The sequence below is a fragment of the Pangasianodon hypophthalmus genome, chromosome 23 (assembly GCF_027358585.1).
Source record: "Pangasianodon hypophthalmus isolate fPanHyp1 chromosome 23, fPanHyp1.pri, whole genome shotgun sequence".
NCBI lineage: Eukaryota > Metazoa > Chordata > Actinopteri > Siluriformes > Pangasiidae > Pangasianodon > Pangasianodon hypophthalmus.
Window position 1 is genome coordinate 19,817,515 of NC_069732.1, and position 18,457 is coordinate 19,835,971.

The following is an 18,457-nucleotide window of genomic DNA, read 5'->3' on the forward strand; positions in this document are numbered from 1 at the left end:
TGTTGATGAATCATTAATGCAGAGACATTAGTGGGGGGTAATCAAAATTTGAAGGCCTTTTAAAATATTAATACAAAGATGCTGTGGTTGACTTTTCAACTGGCTGCCATTCCTCCCAGTCCTGAGATCCATTATCTCTTTTTTATGCCTAATATACACACAAAAACAAAAATCCTTGGAATAGAGATACATATCTATGGAATATGCAGATAATGTTTTCAGTGGATGAATTTTCTCCTTAATTTGGTCTTATAATACAATATAATACAATAGCTATCAACCAGAGAGGGCAAAAACTATCACATGCTTCCTTTGAGACACATGAAGCCAACTGAAACTTTTCAAACTGCTGCTCATACTGCATCATGGGTGGCATAGCACACTCAGAGGAAAGCGCTGTCTGTTCTCTTCTGCTTGTAAGAGCTCACGGAAGCCCACGATTGGCTAGTGTCACTGTGATTGACAGGTGAGAGACCTCCCTCCCACCTAGAGAGCACGGCCAGTTTTGCTCTCTTAGGCTCCCAGCCATGGGCATGTAGCATCATCAGGATTCAAACTCACAATCTCCGGATAATAAGGTGACTGCTTTCCTGTTGCACTACTCAGGAACACTCTAACAGTGTTTTAATTAAAATGTGAACACAGAGATCACATCGCATCTCGAAATGAAATCAGTGTCAACACTGAGGTGACCTCACAGTTTTCAGAACATGCTGTGTAAATAGCTCATGAATATTAAACAAAAATGCTCATCTTTATTTATGACTGGGTCCCTTAAAATAACTGCCAGGCAGTTACACTTGATCATGGTGCTGTTACTCAGGAGAATGCACATAAACATTTGGGGTCAATCAGCTAGCTGAGTCCATGAGTCAATAGGCACTCGACCCAGTCCTCAGCATACTCCTGCGCACAGAGCAGCAATGAAGCACTCCAATCCCGGACCTAATTAATGATTTGAATGGCTTGTAACTTGACTTGGATTTGAGCTTAAAAGACTTGGACTCTGAATTGGATTTGAAAATTTTACATGTTCTGATATGTGTAAATAGATTATATAGGCATTTTCACATGAACTACACTGCCTCGTGAAAACCCATTAATGAACAGACTTGGCTCCTGCTCGAGCACCTCCTCCACCTTCTCCAGGAAGGCTGAACACTCTGCTATTTGCTGTTTGGTGCATATGCACAAACAACAGTCAGAGGTTTCCTGAGATTCTCCTGAAAATCTCACTGAGGCAACCCTCATGTGCAAGCCCCTCAGCCTGGGACTGGTGAGTATCTCCACACCTGCCTGAAGCCTCCTTTGGGAACCTTCCCAAAGCCAGTTTCCATTGCAAGAGTCTAGTTAATCCAGGAATGTGCATCACATGCCTGCTGCTCAGTTGCCACTTTTGCCACTACCTTCATCTTGCAGGTGGTGTGGCCACAATATGGCTCCATATTGCCATTTCATATCACCCAGATACCAGGCTCTCGGCTGCTGATTCCAGGCCTGGCACCTGCTAACCCTAATCCAGGCAGCATAACATTTTCTTACTATGAAAATGTTTAATATAATAGCCCGTATATGTTAGAAACACTGCTGGTAAAAAAAAATGCTGTTTTGTAGTATTTTTTGGACTTTTGATGTAAGTAACAGCATGAACATGAGTTTAAATAAGCAATTTGTTTTGTGTAATTTTTACCAACCTCCCTAAAACAAAACGTCCACTTGGGAACGACAATTTTGTACCTTTTATTTAAAAATCCAAGCGTACAATTTCTTCTTATTGAATTTATTTTATAGTGTGTTGCACTGTATTTCATATGTGACTCAAATTTGTGAGATGTTTTGTGAATGAGGAGATAATGACCAAAAAAAGCGCAGATTTCCCCCTTTTATTCAGAGCACAGTACGGGTTTGTTTAGGTGCTACAGTAGCCTTGAGCGCACATCTACAGGGCGGAGATCTTAACTCCTGGACCTTTTAATGTGGAACAGAAAATCTGAATAATTAACTGGTGAATAAGAAGCCAATTTCAGCATCTTGAAATAATTATTAAGACAGGGAAGACTTTCAGGAGAAAGGACGTTAAACTGCACTATTTGTTGTCACTGGGGTCATAAACTCAAAGCTACATTTAATGTGACTGTAGAGTGCCTTTAAAATGATTTATGGTATATAATTAGACCTTACCAACCACATTAATTAGCTTTTAGAGTAAGACTACACTATATGCACCTTTCTGGGTAAAAGATTACTGAAGGTGAAGACACACTAAATGTATAAAAGATCCCAGTGACAGGGAAAAAGTACAGTTTAGTAGCGTTTATTCAAGACAACGATGAGCGTACATCAACATATTTAGGTTTCTGCTTTGAATACATTTTTTTGTGGACTCTGGAGTTAGTATGTATAATCTTTTTAAAAATTATTTATAATAATGACATTAAGTTGCATTTTTTCCAGAACTGTTAAGTTGTATTTTCAATCAGTGCAGTAAACAAATAATAAGCTTTCATACTTGATAACTGGCAAAGCATCATTTTGCTGTAGTACTGTATAGTGCTGAACATTATGATACTAAAGTGGTATTCATGACAACACCAGCGTCGACGTGGGTTTCCCCTCAGGTTCTGCCTTCCTCCCAAAAAATGGCAGCAGGTTGATTGGCTAGGTGTGAATGGGTGTGTATGGTGCTCTGCGATGGACTATTTTCCTATCCGAGGTGGATTCCCACCTCATGCCCAGTGTTCCTGGGATAAGCTTCAGATCCACTGTGACCTTGATCAGGATAAAGCGCTTAGTGAAGATGAATGAATAACTGGCATGGTTAATTGTGGAATTCAATTCTTTCATACAAAACAAGTATTTGTTTTCTTAATTGAGTGTAATGTAAACCAAGCAGTTAGTTAAGTGACTCTGTATTGCTTTGTCCACAGCTTCAACCTAAAGCATAAATGCTATAACATGACCAGCCAGCCATAATCTTATTCATTACGGACCATATTAAGAGTTAAGTTAAGCACTAATATTCAGATAAGTTATGAATTAATATGAGTTGAAGGTTAATTAGCAATATTTCAGGATCAAAATGGCAGATTAAAAGTGTGATAAAATAGATTAGTTCGATTTAAGCAGGTGTGTAGATAAAGTATGTAAATATATATATATATATATATATATATATATATATATATATATATATATATATATATAAACATAATTACTACGAATAACTTCCACACAACTTAACTCAGAACGTGGCCCTATGTGACGATGCTTGAGAATATGCAAACCATGAGAACCAGAACAATATTACTATATTAGAAGTCTGAATGGTTGGCAGTCGGATGATAACGGAATGATAATGGAAAGATCAACCTGACCTGCAAAACTGCACATCTCCATCTAAAAGCACCTGGGGGTCTTTTTATTATAAACTAGCCTAAGCAAAGGCACATCTCACACACAGAGCCCAAACACTGAAAAAGAAATGTAAATAACACACATACAGTTTATCTCTCGTGGAGCAGCAATACCTTCTTTCTCATTATCTTGCTACTAACAGCTACGGTTGTTATAACACATTTAACAAGTAACAAATAAATATATATACTGTACAACAATGAAACAGGAGCGGAAAAATGTAATATTTACCAAATTCACACAAGACAAGTAGCTATTTAAAAACCCTTTTCCTACAGATTATGCAGACACCTCATAGTTCCTCAGCTAGCAGCTCTATTAGATAGTACCCACAAAACACCAGCCTCATCTTCAACAGTGAAGAGGATACTGGCCTTCTAGGCAGATTTGCAAAGAAAAAGCCAAATCATGAGACTGGCCAATAAACAGAAGAAGACACTAGACAGAGGATGATTGGAAAAAAGCTAAATGGACAGTCGAATCTAAGTTCGAACTATTTTGAGGCACAGAATAAATGAAAAGATGCTGGAAGAGTGCTTGACACCGTCTGCCAGGCATGGCGGAGGAAATGTGACAGTGTGGGGCTCTTTGGTGCTGGTAAAGTGGGAAATTTGTACAGGGACAAAGGAACCTTAAATAATGATCCTGGACTACTTTTTTGACTACATTTCGGTTTAATAAACTCTTTTGCACATGAATACTTATTCTGTGTCCGAGCCCTCTTAGTTACAGAAGGCTTCAACTGACAAGGTGGATCCAGCAAGATCACTTTAACCTTGCCTAAGAAATATGATCGCTTACCGGGTAAATTTGAATCGTAATTTGAATCAGCAACATTGAATCATCTCTATGACTTTAAACAAGAGTTCTGAAGAGTCAGGAAAAGCTGCGATGACATGCCGTCTCTCAATCAATTAAGTCAACTGGATATCCACACCAGTAATCTGCTCAGATCTCGCTGACTATGCAGCCCTTGCATGAACCTCATCCCTCGACCATGATCAGCTCCTTCTGACACCAACCCCACGGAAATCGCACAAGTCGGTCTCCGACCCATGGAGAACGATCGCTGCAGAAAGCTCAGCCTGTGTCTGTACTCTGGTAACAAGGGTCATTTCAGAGCAGTGTGTAAACTCAGACCAAACTCAGAACCCCAAACAGGGGAGCCTCAATCTTACTCCCATGACTGAAAAACAAACAAATTACGTTGCCTATTTCATTATCACAGTGGTCTGAAATGCATGTGTTTCCAGCCCTCATAGACACCGGAGCAGCAAGAAATTTTATGGAAACTGTGGCCAATTTTTAAATGTGTCTCTTGTTCCCCTCACAGCCAGTTTAACAGTCAAAGCCCTAGATGGATCTCCATTAGGGACGGGAAGGTGTCCAGACACATCATTCCCCTCCAAATGCACAGTGGCATGATACACATGCATTTCCTTTTGATCACAAAATCATGTAACCCCCATATAAGGGTCTCTCTGGCTCTCCACACATGACCCAGTAATCTAATGGAATCAAGATGAGCTCATATCCTGGAGTAAAGCCTGTTTTGACCAATGCTTTTCTCTGATATCTTTCCACCAACATAGAAGGCCCACACACACTGAACACAGCGTGCATACTCAAACACTTTTGAGAGCTGGCTGAAGTGTTCAGCAAGTGCCGAGCATCCAAACTACCAAATAATTGGCCATGGGATTGTGCCAATGACCTCCTGGCTTGCTCAACGTCCCCTAGAAGGCAAGCCTAACCTCTGTCCAGGAGCCAAGAGAATGGAGGAGTACATCACTGAGGCTCTGGACCAGGGCTACATTCATCATCCCAGGTTCCCTGTCTGTGGAAAAAAAGGAAAAAACAGGCCTTGCATTGACTATCAAGGCCTCAACATTGTCACAGTAAAGTATAGATACCCGTTGCCCCTAGTCCCATCCTCTATTGAACAAGTAAGAGGCGTTAGAGTTTTCACCAAACTTGGCCTGAGAATCGCCTGTAACCTGGTGCACATCAGGGAAGGCAATAAATGGAAGATGGCATTTATGTCATACCGTATGGTTCTGTCATTGCATCACCTGTGTTCCAGGTGTTCACCCACAACGTTCACCAAGAGTTCCTGCATGGATGTGTTAACATCTACATAGATGACATTCTGATTTATTCCAGAACTGAGGCTGAACTCATCCAGGCATGGGCTGTATTAAAAAGACTGTTGAAAAATAACTTATAACTTAACTTATGTTAAGCTGCAAAAATGTAAATTTCATAAACCCCTGTAAAGTTTCTAGGTTAAGACTTAGGTGAGAATGATGTCAAGATGGACTGGAGTAAGGTCAAAGCTATCACCTCCTGGCGTCAACCAAAGAGCTACAGTCCCTTCAAGGTTTTGCAAACTTCTACCACTGTTTTCTTAGAGGGTTCAGCATGGCCGCCACTCCTCTAACCTCTCTACTAAGAGGCAAGCCAAAGGTTGTAGACCGGAACCTCAAAGGTCCTTTGAGATCCTCAAGAAGTAATAACTGCCCCGATCTTCTGTCATCCTTAACCTGAGCGACAGTTTGTGGAATTTGGTGGAATTTGATGCCTTGGATAGTGGAGTTGGGGCCGTTCTCTCGCAAAGACAAGGGAACCTGCTACAATGCAGCCGTGTGCTTTTTATGGCAGCAAGTTAATGCCACCAGAGAGAAACTATGATGTGGGGAACCGAGAACTCCTCGTCATCAAGGCCTCTTTAGAGCACTGGTCCAAGTACCCCTTCATAATCAGGATGGAGCACAAAAACATAAAATACGTCAAGTCAGCCAAGAGGCTCAACACCCATCAAGCAAGATGGGCTTTGTTTTTTACACACTTTCACTTTTAAATCACATACCGACCCAGCTCAAAGAATGGTAAAGCCGACTCCCTGTCCCGAGTCTTTGAAAGCCCTCACTCACAACAAGCCCCTGAACCTGTCCTCTCTAAGTCCTGTTTTCTAGCACCGGTGCTGTGTGAGATCATGGAGGACATCCAACATGCTCAGCAGGAGGCCTCCAATGGAGAAAATGGAGAAAGCCTACTTCACATAGACAATGCTAGAAGAAGTAATCCAGTAATTCACACCTCACTGACTTCCAGGCACCCAAGTATCTTAAGGACCCTGAGGTTACTGAAGAATAAGTTCTGGTGGGAAACCGTAAAAAGAGATGTTGAACAGTATGTTAAGAAATGCACAGTGTGTGCACAAACCAAGCCCTCTTGCCAACTCCTAGCTGGGTTACTAGAACCACTTCTTCCTTGGTCACACATAGCATTTGACTTTATCACTGATCTTCCCAATTCACAGGACCATAGCACCATTTTCACAATTATAGACTGTTTTTCCAAAGCCTTCCACGTCGGCCACTGCCAAGAAAACTGCATTTAAGTCCACTGGTCTTGCACCATTCAGTGTTTCTTGGGGTTCCAATCTCCGCTTTTCCCCTGGTCTGGGGAGCCCTTTTACCTCATTTCTTCCATTTTTTTTTTGAGTCAGCTTTTTCACATTGATCTGACTGCTCCTATTTCTCATTATTTTGCCTGATGATTTGGATTTGTTAATAAAATTCTGCTTGCATTTCCATGCCCCTGCCTCAGACTTTGTGACTTGGAGTAAGACTTCTTATAATAGCAAGGAGAGTCCGGGTTATTTAAAGGGAGTAGTGTTACTGCGAACAGGTGAGCTCAGTTAGTAATCAGGTGACTGAGAGGGGGTAGGTGCTTGACTGGAGGTGATGTGATGAGGTGGAAGTCTGAGGATCATGGGAGTTGTAGTCTTGCAGACATGGGTATGACACACTCCAGCATGCATTTCATAATACTATGAGATCTTAAACAAATGAAAAAGCATCTTCTTTACATAATTATATTTGACAAACTTAGTCTTTTCATAAAAATGTGTATTAAACATGTATTAATCTTAATCTACATGTTTTACTGAAATCTGCTTGGACTCTGATCAGTTTTTACAGTGCAAAAACCAGAGCTGAGCAAACAGAGAGAGTAGAGGCTTGAAGGGGGTTTTAGCATCAGTCCTTTCTTGTTATGGTGTGTCGTTTCCACTCAGCTAACTGTCAGCTAGCTGCTGCAGTAAGTGATGCTAGCTAATTAGCAGGCTATGAGAGATGTCGGCTCACATCCTGCAGCGGAACTGAGGCGACTGCAGTTATGGGAATCTGCCACAGGCATTCTGCTCTGATACGACCCTGAAGACCCCATAAGAAGCCATGCAATATCAGCTGTGTCTTTCTGAGACATGTGACTGTTGAAGCTATATGACGTGCTGTTTTAACATTGTCTCTGATGGAGCATCCCCTATAACTTATTTAATGGTTATAAAGTGTGGCATTATTGTTTAAACAAAAACAATCACAGAGTAAAAGCAGGATATTGCTCTCTATAGCCACAGTCAGTATTAACACAATCCCAAGCTCCAATTTAAGGTATTAAATTAAATCAAGGTATTAGTTCAGGCACTAGGAATAAATGTTGTGGACTATTTAAAAGTAAATAGCCTCAGTTTAGACTTAAGTGTAATCAGTCAGCATAACTCCCATCCAATGTAACTACTCATGTGCTAATATACGGCATATACAGTTTTATCATGGAGACTTGAAAATATTGTCATATGTGCGTGTGTGTGTGTGTGTGTGTATATATATATATATATATATATATATATATATATATATATATATATGTATGTATGTATGTATGTATGTAAAGTGTGATAAAGTGTGATCTCTGTGACTTTAACCGTGGCATGGTTGTTGGTACCAGATGGGCTGGTTTGAGTTTTTCAGAAACTGCTGAGCTCCTGGGATTTTCACACACAACAGTCTGTAGAGTTTACACAGAATAGTATGAAAAACAAAAACCATCCTGTAAGTGGAGGGTCTGCAGGCTGATCTGTCGATGAAAGAGAGAGAGATCAGAGGAGAATGACCAGACTGAGTTGACAGGACGTCTGTAGTAACTCAAATAATCACTCTTTACAGCCATGGTGAGTAAAAAAGCATCTCAGAACACACAACACATCAAACCTTGAGGTGGATTGAAGAAGTTAAAGAAGTTGAAGCCTGGAAAAAGATCAGGTGATTTTGATATGATAGAGAGAGCCTCAGATTCTTGTTCTTGGCTGAGAGGAGGGAAACCTGATGAGTTTCCAAGGTTCGATGTGTTGTGTGTTACGATATCCTTCCTGTCAGCTCAGACCAGTCTGGTCATTCTCCTCTGATCTCTCTCATCGACAAGGTGTTTCAGCCTGCAGACCCTCTGCACACAGGATGGTTCTTGTTTTTCTCACCATTCACTGTAAACTCTAGAGACTGCTGTGTTTGAAAATCAGCAGTTTCTGAAATACTCAAATCAGCCCATCTGGCACCAACAACCATGCCACGGTTACAGTCACTGAGATCACACTTTTTCTTCATTCTGATGTTTGAACATTAACAGAAGCTCTTGACCTGGATCTGCGTGAGTTTACGCATTGCACTGCTGCTACATGATTGGCTGATTAGATAACTGCATGAATGAGCAGGTGTACAGGTGTTCCTATTAAAGTGGACGGTAAGTGTATATATCCTGTTCAGAACGGTAACTCATTTCTCTTCCTGGTGAAATATATCTGCAAATGTAAGTTAGTAACTTGTTTCCATGGTCTTGGAGCATGACGTCATTCTGTTCGAGTGCAGAACTCCAGAGCACTGATATGACTGAATAAAACAGACATGTGAAGGACTGTCCTACCTTCAGCTCCCGCTCATGATCCCCACTGCAGAGAGTGTTTAGTGACACTTTGAATGATTTCCACACTGGATTTAGATTATTCATGATGGTCTGTAAAGACAAAGGCAAAGGTGACCACACACCTGGTATTTAGCTTTGCAGTGCGAAGCTGTTGGTGTTTGTGTGCTTGTATTTGTTAAGCATACCTCAGTTCTGTGCACGAGGGATCCAGTACCATCGTCATTGACTCTGAAGATTTCTAGAAATGGATCTGATTTGCTAAAAAAATCCTGAGACAGAAATGTGTGAACTGGACAAACTGCACTTTGAAAACCAGAGATAATCAGAAAGCTGTAGAGGAGAGTTTAAGCAGTTTCTTTATTGAATATGGGAATATCTGTGTTTTAATGATGAGCTCATTGGGGTTAGGGATGATTAGTTATTCTGGTTACAGTTTCAACAGTACTCGATTTTTAAACATAAACTATCAAGTGGTTTAAATATGAACAGAGAATCAAATTAGATCCAGCAAACAGCACAAAAAGGTTTTGATTCTCCACAATAATTGTGACACAATTTAACAAGCTACTGATGCTAAACTCTTTGTTCATAAATAATGCATGTGTTATAAAGGTCTTAAGTATTCATACCTTGTCATCTAGCTTTTTGGCACTGAAGGCAAGCTCCACATAATCATCATTCCCAGATAATTCCTCTGCTGTCACCTGTGATACCATCAAAGTGCAATTGCTTGGTGAAAAGATATCAGGCTGTGGCAGTCACTGTGTGTGTGTGTGTGTGTGTGTCTTTGTTTACTTACCGTTATAGAAGACTTGCCCGCTGTGTTGCCCTGTTTCAGTAACGCTTTGGAGAGTTTTCTCTGAGACACAATCTGTGCAGAGAAATGAGATAAAAGTCAGCAAACAGCAAACAATTCTACAATTTGAATCTTAACAAAAGTGAAAAATCTATTAAAATTGCTGAGTTTTGGTGATCATTAAAATGCAATAGACTAGTGACCAAATATGATCACATTGTTCAGGTTGAACAGATAATGCGTCCTAAACAAATATGACAAGGACAACAGGCAGAGTTTTTTTTTAATTGAAAGCTTGCTAGAAAGCTTCAGACTAGGTGTGTGCATCAGGACCGTGATCTCACAAGACAAAATCTCCAAAGAACCAAAATCTCATGCAATCACAAGGTTTTTACTTCAATGTAGAGCTTTAACTCTTTTTACCAGAGGACAAAATCTGGAATTTGCGCCTGTTTTGGGTGCGCCTGTTTTCAGCATTGAATTTATTTGAAACATCACACTCCACAGTAGTGGTTAATGGCTCATATAAAAGTAGACACTCAGGGCTTTAAGACTTTGCAGTTTTTCGTAAGTATTTCTTTTTTTACCTAGCCTACTAGGTTTAAGTGTTACAATTTTATTGTGGAACTTGCATACTTTAGTTTTAGTTGTGCTGTCCGTTTTATGCCCAGCAGGGGGCTCACACCCCTCCCCTTTCCCATCACCCTGCTCACCAGCAGCTAAACACAGATTCACAATACTCTACACACAGAAACCCAACAGTGTCCTGACTAATCTCATAACAGACTTGCAGCAATAAAATAATTCATTTGTTTTGTACTGATTGAAAATGTCTGATAAGTCGATTTCCATTCCACCGGCAGATGGAATGTCAGTGTACTGCAAAGGGTTAAAGGTCAGCTCAACAAAGCTCGAGAGGGTTGCCAGATATCCTACACCAACTACATCTCAAAAACTGCATAAAAGCCTTGAAACTAGCCAAAAATGTTCAAGCACTGAAAAAGGTTTTTTCAGTCATTTAAGGGGAAACAAGGTAAGAGTGGTGCACATTACAGTATATATCTGCCATTATACACAAAACCTGGCAACTCTGCCTGATGAACACAGAAGTTCATTAACATGCTACTAATGGGAGATGAGCTATTCAGTTTAAGCCTGACCTAAACTCCAAAACAAAACTCCAAAATAATACCATATTTCTGTACAATCAAAAGAAACATGTTCACACAGACAGCACAGTGCAGCATCTCTCTGCAGGGCGCTCTAAAAAATAATCAGTTCATTCATTTTTAAAATATTGTAAAAGTTGTACATTCAATTTGCGTGTTTTTTTGGTTATTTGTCCTCTACCGTTAATTTAAAAAAAATCATCTTGGAAAATCATACAAGAAAGATTTCCAGAATATTCCACAGGGTGTCTGTGGAATGTATTCAGAATTGAGAATGTAGTTCTTGATAGAGAAGTCTTTATAAGCACTTTTGTAAGAGGCTCTGGATAAGGGCGTCTACCAAATGCCATAAATGTAAATGTAAGTGTCTGGTTCAGGAGTTGAATAAAGTTATTTTTTTTCCAGCACTTTTGTGTTTTTTTTTAAGTGTTTCCAAGGCATTGTGGTTGAGCTAACGTGAAAAATGACAACAATGAAAACGTTCAGTACAGACCACACCCACTTCCAATTTTAATCTGAAAATCTTGAGCAGTGAACAAATACAGATAGAGATGACATTGCGTTACACCCCTATTATATACAACTACGGGTTAAAGAAATAGGTTTCGATCATTGTTTATTGCCAGAACTATCTCTGTTATAAATGCTCTTGGTATTTACATCCGTTGCTATTGTCACAGAGTGACCTGCTCACCAGAGCTTAAGTTGTCTTCTAAGCTCACGTGTAATGTCCCAAATTCCCTTTGGTGCATTTCCTGGCTCTCTCATACACTCAGCTCCTCCCTAGTGCATTTCCCTAAGTGTATTTTCCTGTGCTAGAGAGAGCACACACCTGTCCAAGTGTGCACTCCATGGCTCCCAGGAAGTCCGCCTCCTTGAGTCCATTATGGTTGCTGCTGATGTCATGGAGCTCAAAGCGCAGACGCTGCACCTCTTCAAAGTAGTAATCGACTGTAAAGACCTTGGAGAACACAGGGCTGATGCTGCTGCGGATCACCTCGGTCCGGTCCACCTGAAACCCAGACAGCACAGTCCAATCAGAGCACTGCTCACATCTACTGTGGGCCAACGAAAGAGGTACGTTACAAACTAGCAACAGTAAAACTGTCTTTGTCACCATATCTTACAAACAAGGTTAGTTCTATACCAGAATATTTAACTGAAGAATAATAACAAAAAAATCTTTCATTTAAAAACGCTATATTCACTACTCAAAACGACAGGGTTTGTTTTTTAATTCAGGTTTTGGATTCAGTTTGGAAGTCTTCGTGTCTTTGAAGTATTTGTGTCTTTAAGTCACCTATACCTGTCTTTAGTGTAAACAGATTTCTCCCCAACAACAACCCACATGTGCAGGCTTTTCTAATGAATCATTTCATGTGCATGATCCATATGCATTATGAGCAACAATAAACAGCATACTTATATAGAGACATTCCATCACTGCAGTAGCAAAAGGACCAAATTAGCAGCACTAAGTTTTCACTGTGAAGATCAGTTACTCTGGAGGTCAAGTGGCAGCTCATCCACTGTAGATGATTAGACAGACAGACAGACAGACAGAGAGACAGAGAGAGACAGAGAGAGAGAGAGAGAGAGAGAGAGAGAGAGAAAACAGGCAGATGCACAGCGGTCGCTGTTTTAGCTGCTGCTGCTGCTACTGGCACGTCTGTGCTGAGAGATGTGTGAGAGCATGACAGGAGCCAGCCGTAATGTGCAGTTAAGTGTGATGTAAAAATTACTCATGGATTACTCATGGACAGTTCTCGTGCCAGTTGCTTATCAGATATAAATTTAATGTAGGACCACATGCAAAAGTGCCTCAAATCTGATTCACATGTAACACCTCAAACTCCCGAGACACAGCTTTGAGGATTTAGCTTCAGAAAGTCTCAGAATAGCTGAGGCAAAATAATGCATTTTGTAATTATTAATTTAAAATAGGGATGTGACATGAATGGGCCACTCTCACCTGTGCTATCCGTGACTTCAGAAGTTTAAACTTCTACAAGCTGTGACAAGCTTGGTGTTTTTCAGTATGATGGAATCAGCTTGCAGTTAGTTCTAAGTGTAATCGCAGTGTACTTTTACTTTTCTTAATAATTTACCAACACATCTGAGGAAAATGTTGATATTTCTGATGGTTTGTTTTGTTCCCATCATCACTATGCCTTGGCTAAGTGACTGCTTGCAAAATTTTTAACCTTTGACATTAGCGAGTTTATGCTAATTTGGTATTTCCCGCTTGCCTAGAAACAGTGTTCTCATCCAGCTGCCTCCACCTTTGTGTGACCACCCCAGCCTCCATCCCAACCCTTTTGCTCAGGGCACTTCTGAGCTCCAGAAGCTGGGCCAGTACATGGGAATGCTCACGTGGGTTTCCCCGGAGAACTTTATCGATCTGTCACTCATTAATGTGAGCATCACTTCAAGGGTTGCTTCAAGACCTCAGTCAATCCACACCAGACACATCTCAGCTGTGTTTCTGTATGAGCTACTGACAGGAGAATGAGCAACAGCACACTTCCTTTTGAATCTGTTTGGCTACTCCAGCATTCAATTTTTTTGCTTTGACTTTTTTGATTCAACCAATGAGTGCTTTGCCTGATGCACAGTACTATAGACGTACACAACTCACTATTAGGATTCTGGAGGTGTGCACCTCTGTGTCTTACACTTACCTATAAACCCCCTTATGCGTCAGGACACAAATACACAAACATGCTTCAACACACACATATAAACCAGCCTTAATTCATTAAAGGCTCAAAGCTGCATACGATGGCTTGAAATCTAATTATGCTGGATTACTTTTTTCAAATTCAATAACTCCTAAGGAGTAATTCTACATGCAGTGTTGATTTCATGAAATAGGTTTGCCCACTGAGCAGGAACTAATCACATTTCCACTGTACAAGTGTCCTGATAACTCACAGACGCTCATGTAAGCTGACCATCGGGATACAGATTAAACTTTCACCAATTTTACCTCCAATGGGAACCTACCACTCACAATACACTTATTAAACTAAACTAAACTTATTCTTTGTCCAAAACAAACAACCCAACACGCGTTCAAGCCACAGTCAGGATTTTTGGGCCTCTGTGGAGATTATATTGTTCACGCCAGTGTGTTTCACAGTACAATTACTTTGCTTATTTCAAACACCTATCAGCCTGCTAATTACACATCTGGTCATTGATTTGGACCTCCAGCTTTTTCACAGCAGGCCGCATACATCTTACATTAGGTTGACCTCTGCATTTCCGCATTATTTAGTTCTACAACACATCCGGACCAGGTTTCAAAATACCTCGATTATGTCAGCCTGGTATCAGCTTTATTGTTCATCGTGTGTAACAAGATATCAGACGATATGGTAGTGAGAGAGAGAGAGAGAGAGAGAGAGAGAGAGAGCATATACTGGAGAGGTCCTTGTTTGGTATTACTACTTAATTATAGCAAAAGATAGCTTGGAGATGCGGAGCGGGAAGAAGAGGAAGGGGGAGGGAATAGATAGAGAGAAAAGATGGAGAAGATATAAGAGTCCTGGAGGAAGGAGACAGAGCATGTAGTTGCTCATGTAGTTTACACAGTCAGTTATGAAACCCACCTCAAACCACTGTCCATGGGACTGCATCTTTAACACCACACACGGGTCTGGTTTGGACAGGGCGTCTCTGTCTGAGATACCTTTACAGGCCACACGCAGCTCCACTTTGGTCAGGCACGGGCTGTTGAAGAGGCCCAGTGTGGTGGCTGCTGACTCGTAGATGTTGCTCATTTTGATCTGTGCTCAAACTGAACTGTGGAGGACAAAACATGAGGAATGAGCGAATGAGCGCACGTGTGGGAACAGAGTACAGCAGTTTATTGGATATTCATGTACTTGACAATGAATATTTAAGCAATGTCACACTTTAAATAAGGGTGCTGTTGTGGTGAATATCCGCAGGGCTGTGATTCAGCTGCAGGCATGAGGTACTCTCAGGTACTCTCAGGTAATCACAGGTACTCTCAGGTACTCTCAGGTAATTTCAGGTATTCACAGGTAATCACAGGTAATCTCAGGTATTCATAGGTAATCACAGGTACTCTCAGGTAATCTCAGGTACTCTCAGGTAATCTCAGGTAATCTCAGGTAATCACAGGTACTCTCAGGTAATCTCAGGTAATCTCAGGTAATCTCAGGTAATCACAGCCGTGCTGATATTCAGTACAACAGCATGATTGTGAGTGTGATGTTGCTTTTATACAACAGTTCTATAAATGAGAAATTAATATGGAGTAACTGACACTGTAGATACAATATGGCCAGATATTTTGTTTATTTTTGCTCCAACAATGAAAAATGAAGCCACAGCCGGATAGAGTGTTGCGTGTTGCCATAGTAACACACAGACTGACTGACAGCCTGTATTAAATGTAGTAACGGATTCAGTGTAATGAACTATTGCTAGAATTGTAATCTTATGTAGTGAACACAGACGAGTGGAGTGACACAGTGACACGCCCCAGTGCCGTTACACTGAATATCAGAACTCTCAGAACGCTGCTCGTCCAATCAGATTAGCGGACCGGACATGACCAATAACGACTGTATAAAAGGTCTATAATGACTGACCATGCTGTGACCTCAGGAGACATAGACAATATGTACACAAAGCATTTATACTGAAAGTAACACCAATAAAGACAACATGAAACAGAAATTTCACAAAATTTCAGAAATTGATGTCCCAAGCATTTCAATAACTGCATGATTACCTCCTCAAAGTTCAGAAGCCAAATAAGGTCAAGCAGGACAAGTTGCAGAGCTACTGAGAGTGTAGAGCTGACAGAGGTGGGAAGCAGGAAAGCACAATAACTTCACTACTGTACTTAAGACTTTACATTTTAAAGATTTTCCCCTTATTACAGATAAGTTGATATTTTTGCATCACACAGATTTAAGCAGCTGATTAAAATGACTAACAATGACAATAAGAACAAGTAAATGTTCTTTTGATTTATTTGTAAATTTCTACATTTTCAATTTCTACAATTTGTGTTTGTAATTGGCTGTTTGTACATATACAGTAGGTTCAGAAAATATTCAGACCCCTTCACTTCTTGCACACTTTAAACAGATTACATTGGATTTTAAATGCTTTGATTATGATCTTGAGAGGTCTCTAGAACGTGACTGGAGGCCACTTGTGGCCAGTTCACCTGACTGGACAATGGTTTAGACAATGTTGACCAAGAACCCAACGTCCACTCTAACAGAGCTTCAGAAGTCCTCCACAGAGATGGGAGAACCTTCTGAAAGGACAAACATTTCCAAAATATTCCATCAATCAGACCTTTAGAAGTAGAGAGGCTAGAATAAAGCCACTCCTGAGGGAAAGGCATACAGCAGTATTTCTCAGTGGCAGGGACAGAGAGACAGGTCAGAAAAGCGAGAAGGATGAATGCAGCCAAATACAGAGAGGTGCTTGAAGAAAACTTGCTCCAGAGTGCACACGACCTGAGACTGGGGCGAAGGTTCACCTGTCACCACGACAACGACCCGAAGCGTACAGCCAAGACAACGCTGCAGTGGCTTCAGGACAAGTCTCTGAATGTCCTTGAGTGGCCCAGGAATAGCTCAGACCTGAACCCCAGAGAACTCTGTGGAGAGAGCTGAAGATGCAGCTCACAGATGCTCCACATCCAATCTGACTGAGCTTGAGAGGATCTGCCAGGAAGAATGGGAGAAACTGCCCAGATCCAGGAGTGTAAAGCTTGTAGAGACTTACCCAAGAACACCCGAAACTGGAACTGTGTCATTATGGATTACTGTGTGTAGATTGAAGGCCAAAATAATGTTAATTCATTTTAAATTAAATAATACAATGTTGCTGTTCCTCTTTCGGCTGCTCCCGTTAGGGGTCACAGTGCATCATTGGTCTGCGTATTTGATTTGGCACAGTTTTTACGCCGGATGCCCTTCCTCACGCAGCCCTCCCAATTTTATCCAGGCTCGGGACCGGCACTGAGAGGGCACTGCTTCCCTCAGCTCCACTGGCTGGGGCTGGTTCCCTGGCTGGGAATCGAACCCGGGCCGCAGCAGTGAGAGCGCTGTGGCCTATCCACTAGTCCTCCAGGGACCCAATACAATAATAATACAATAAAGTTTGCAAAAAACTTAAAGCATCTGAATAATTTCCAAACCCACTGTACATGAAGACCAAACTCTTTCACCGCATATCTACTGTATGTCATCTTTTTTTTTTTACTTTAGCTTAAGCAAATACTTAAAAGTAGTGCTTCAGCCTTTACCAGAGTATTCTTTAAATAAGTATTTGTGCTTGATATCGAGTAAGGAAGCTGCGGTTACCACATGAGGCTGTGATGTATTTTGAGACTGCACTGCCTTCGTCTGAGGAATACAGAATTTATTGCTGTTTGCTTTGCATTGAAAACTTCCAAACTGAATGGAAAAAGGAAACACACCATGACACTGCCTATGGAGAAAATCTAGTCTATAGTACAGTATATAGTACAATCAGCAGTGCACTGAGAGGTTCCTCTGTCTCATCCGTTTGTGCTGAACAGGCAGTATGTAGAATAAGTGCAGCGAATCCCTCTGAAACCTCCACAGCGTTCCAAGACCTGACCTGAATACTGCACTACGTCAAACGGTCAATTATTCATGTCTTTCAAGAAAGAGCCGGAAGGTTGGAGGTTTTGATTATATCTAGATTGAGTGCCATTACCATTCGCCACTGGTGATCCTTTTTCAATTACAAAGGAGAGATTCTCGCCTCCACACCTCATATCATGTGCCAGACACTCTCTTCTTCTTCTCCCCCTTCTACACTCGCTAACCTTCAAAACTCAGAAACTGGGAGGATTTCACAACTCAAGCAGCAATATTTGTGTTTCAGATCCAGTTTAGGTCATTTTCTTTGGTTCCTAATGGCTGTCAGATAACAGAACTGTCAGGAGACATGGCCCTATGTGGCATCAGGGGGCGTGTTCCTAAATGCCATGGGGGCGTGGTCACATTAATCTATGATTAGACTAATGATTAATGATTTTTCAAAGAATCCATGTAGTGCAAATTAAACACAAAGTGGATATTCCCCTATACAGGACATTGCTGCCTCTGTCAGTAGGTTGTGACTTTTCTTAAACAAGAGTAGGCAGAACAGCAGGAGTTTGACTCTGAAGGTGTGAATTGAAAAGGAGAGTCCACATGCACAAACCTAAGAATATAAAGAAGCTTGAAATGTTCTGCATGGAGGAAACCCCACTACAACCGCGTTAGGCATTACAGTACGAGACTCA

The 18,457-nt window shown here is 41.0% G+C and overlaps 1 protein-coding gene across 1 annotated transcript in view; it reads right to left on the reverse strand.

Moving 5' to 3' along the window:
• The window catches only part of cpne4b (copine IVb), a 46,341-nt gene that overhangs the window by 25,948 nt on the left and 1,936 nt on the right, over window positions 1-18,457 (reverse strand). Inside the window, exons 2-7 of the mRNA XM_034298359.2 lie at window positions 14,757-14,949; window positions 11,975-12,154; window positions 9,977-10,048; window positions 9,807-9,881; window positions 9,363-9,446; window positions 9,178-9,267 (exon numbers count right to left, since the gene is read on the reverse strand). Coding sequence (XP_034154250.2) covers window positions 9,178-9,267; window positions 9,363-9,446; window positions 9,807-9,881; window positions 9,977-10,048; window positions 11,975-12,154; window positions 14,757-14,927 — 672 coding nt within the window. The 5' untranslated portion in view covers window positions 14,928-14,949. The remainder of the gene's footprint in view (window positions 1-9,177; window positions 9,268-9,362; window positions 9,447-9,806; window positions 9,882-9,976; window positions 10,049-11,974; window positions 12,155-14,756; window positions 14,950-18,457) is intronic.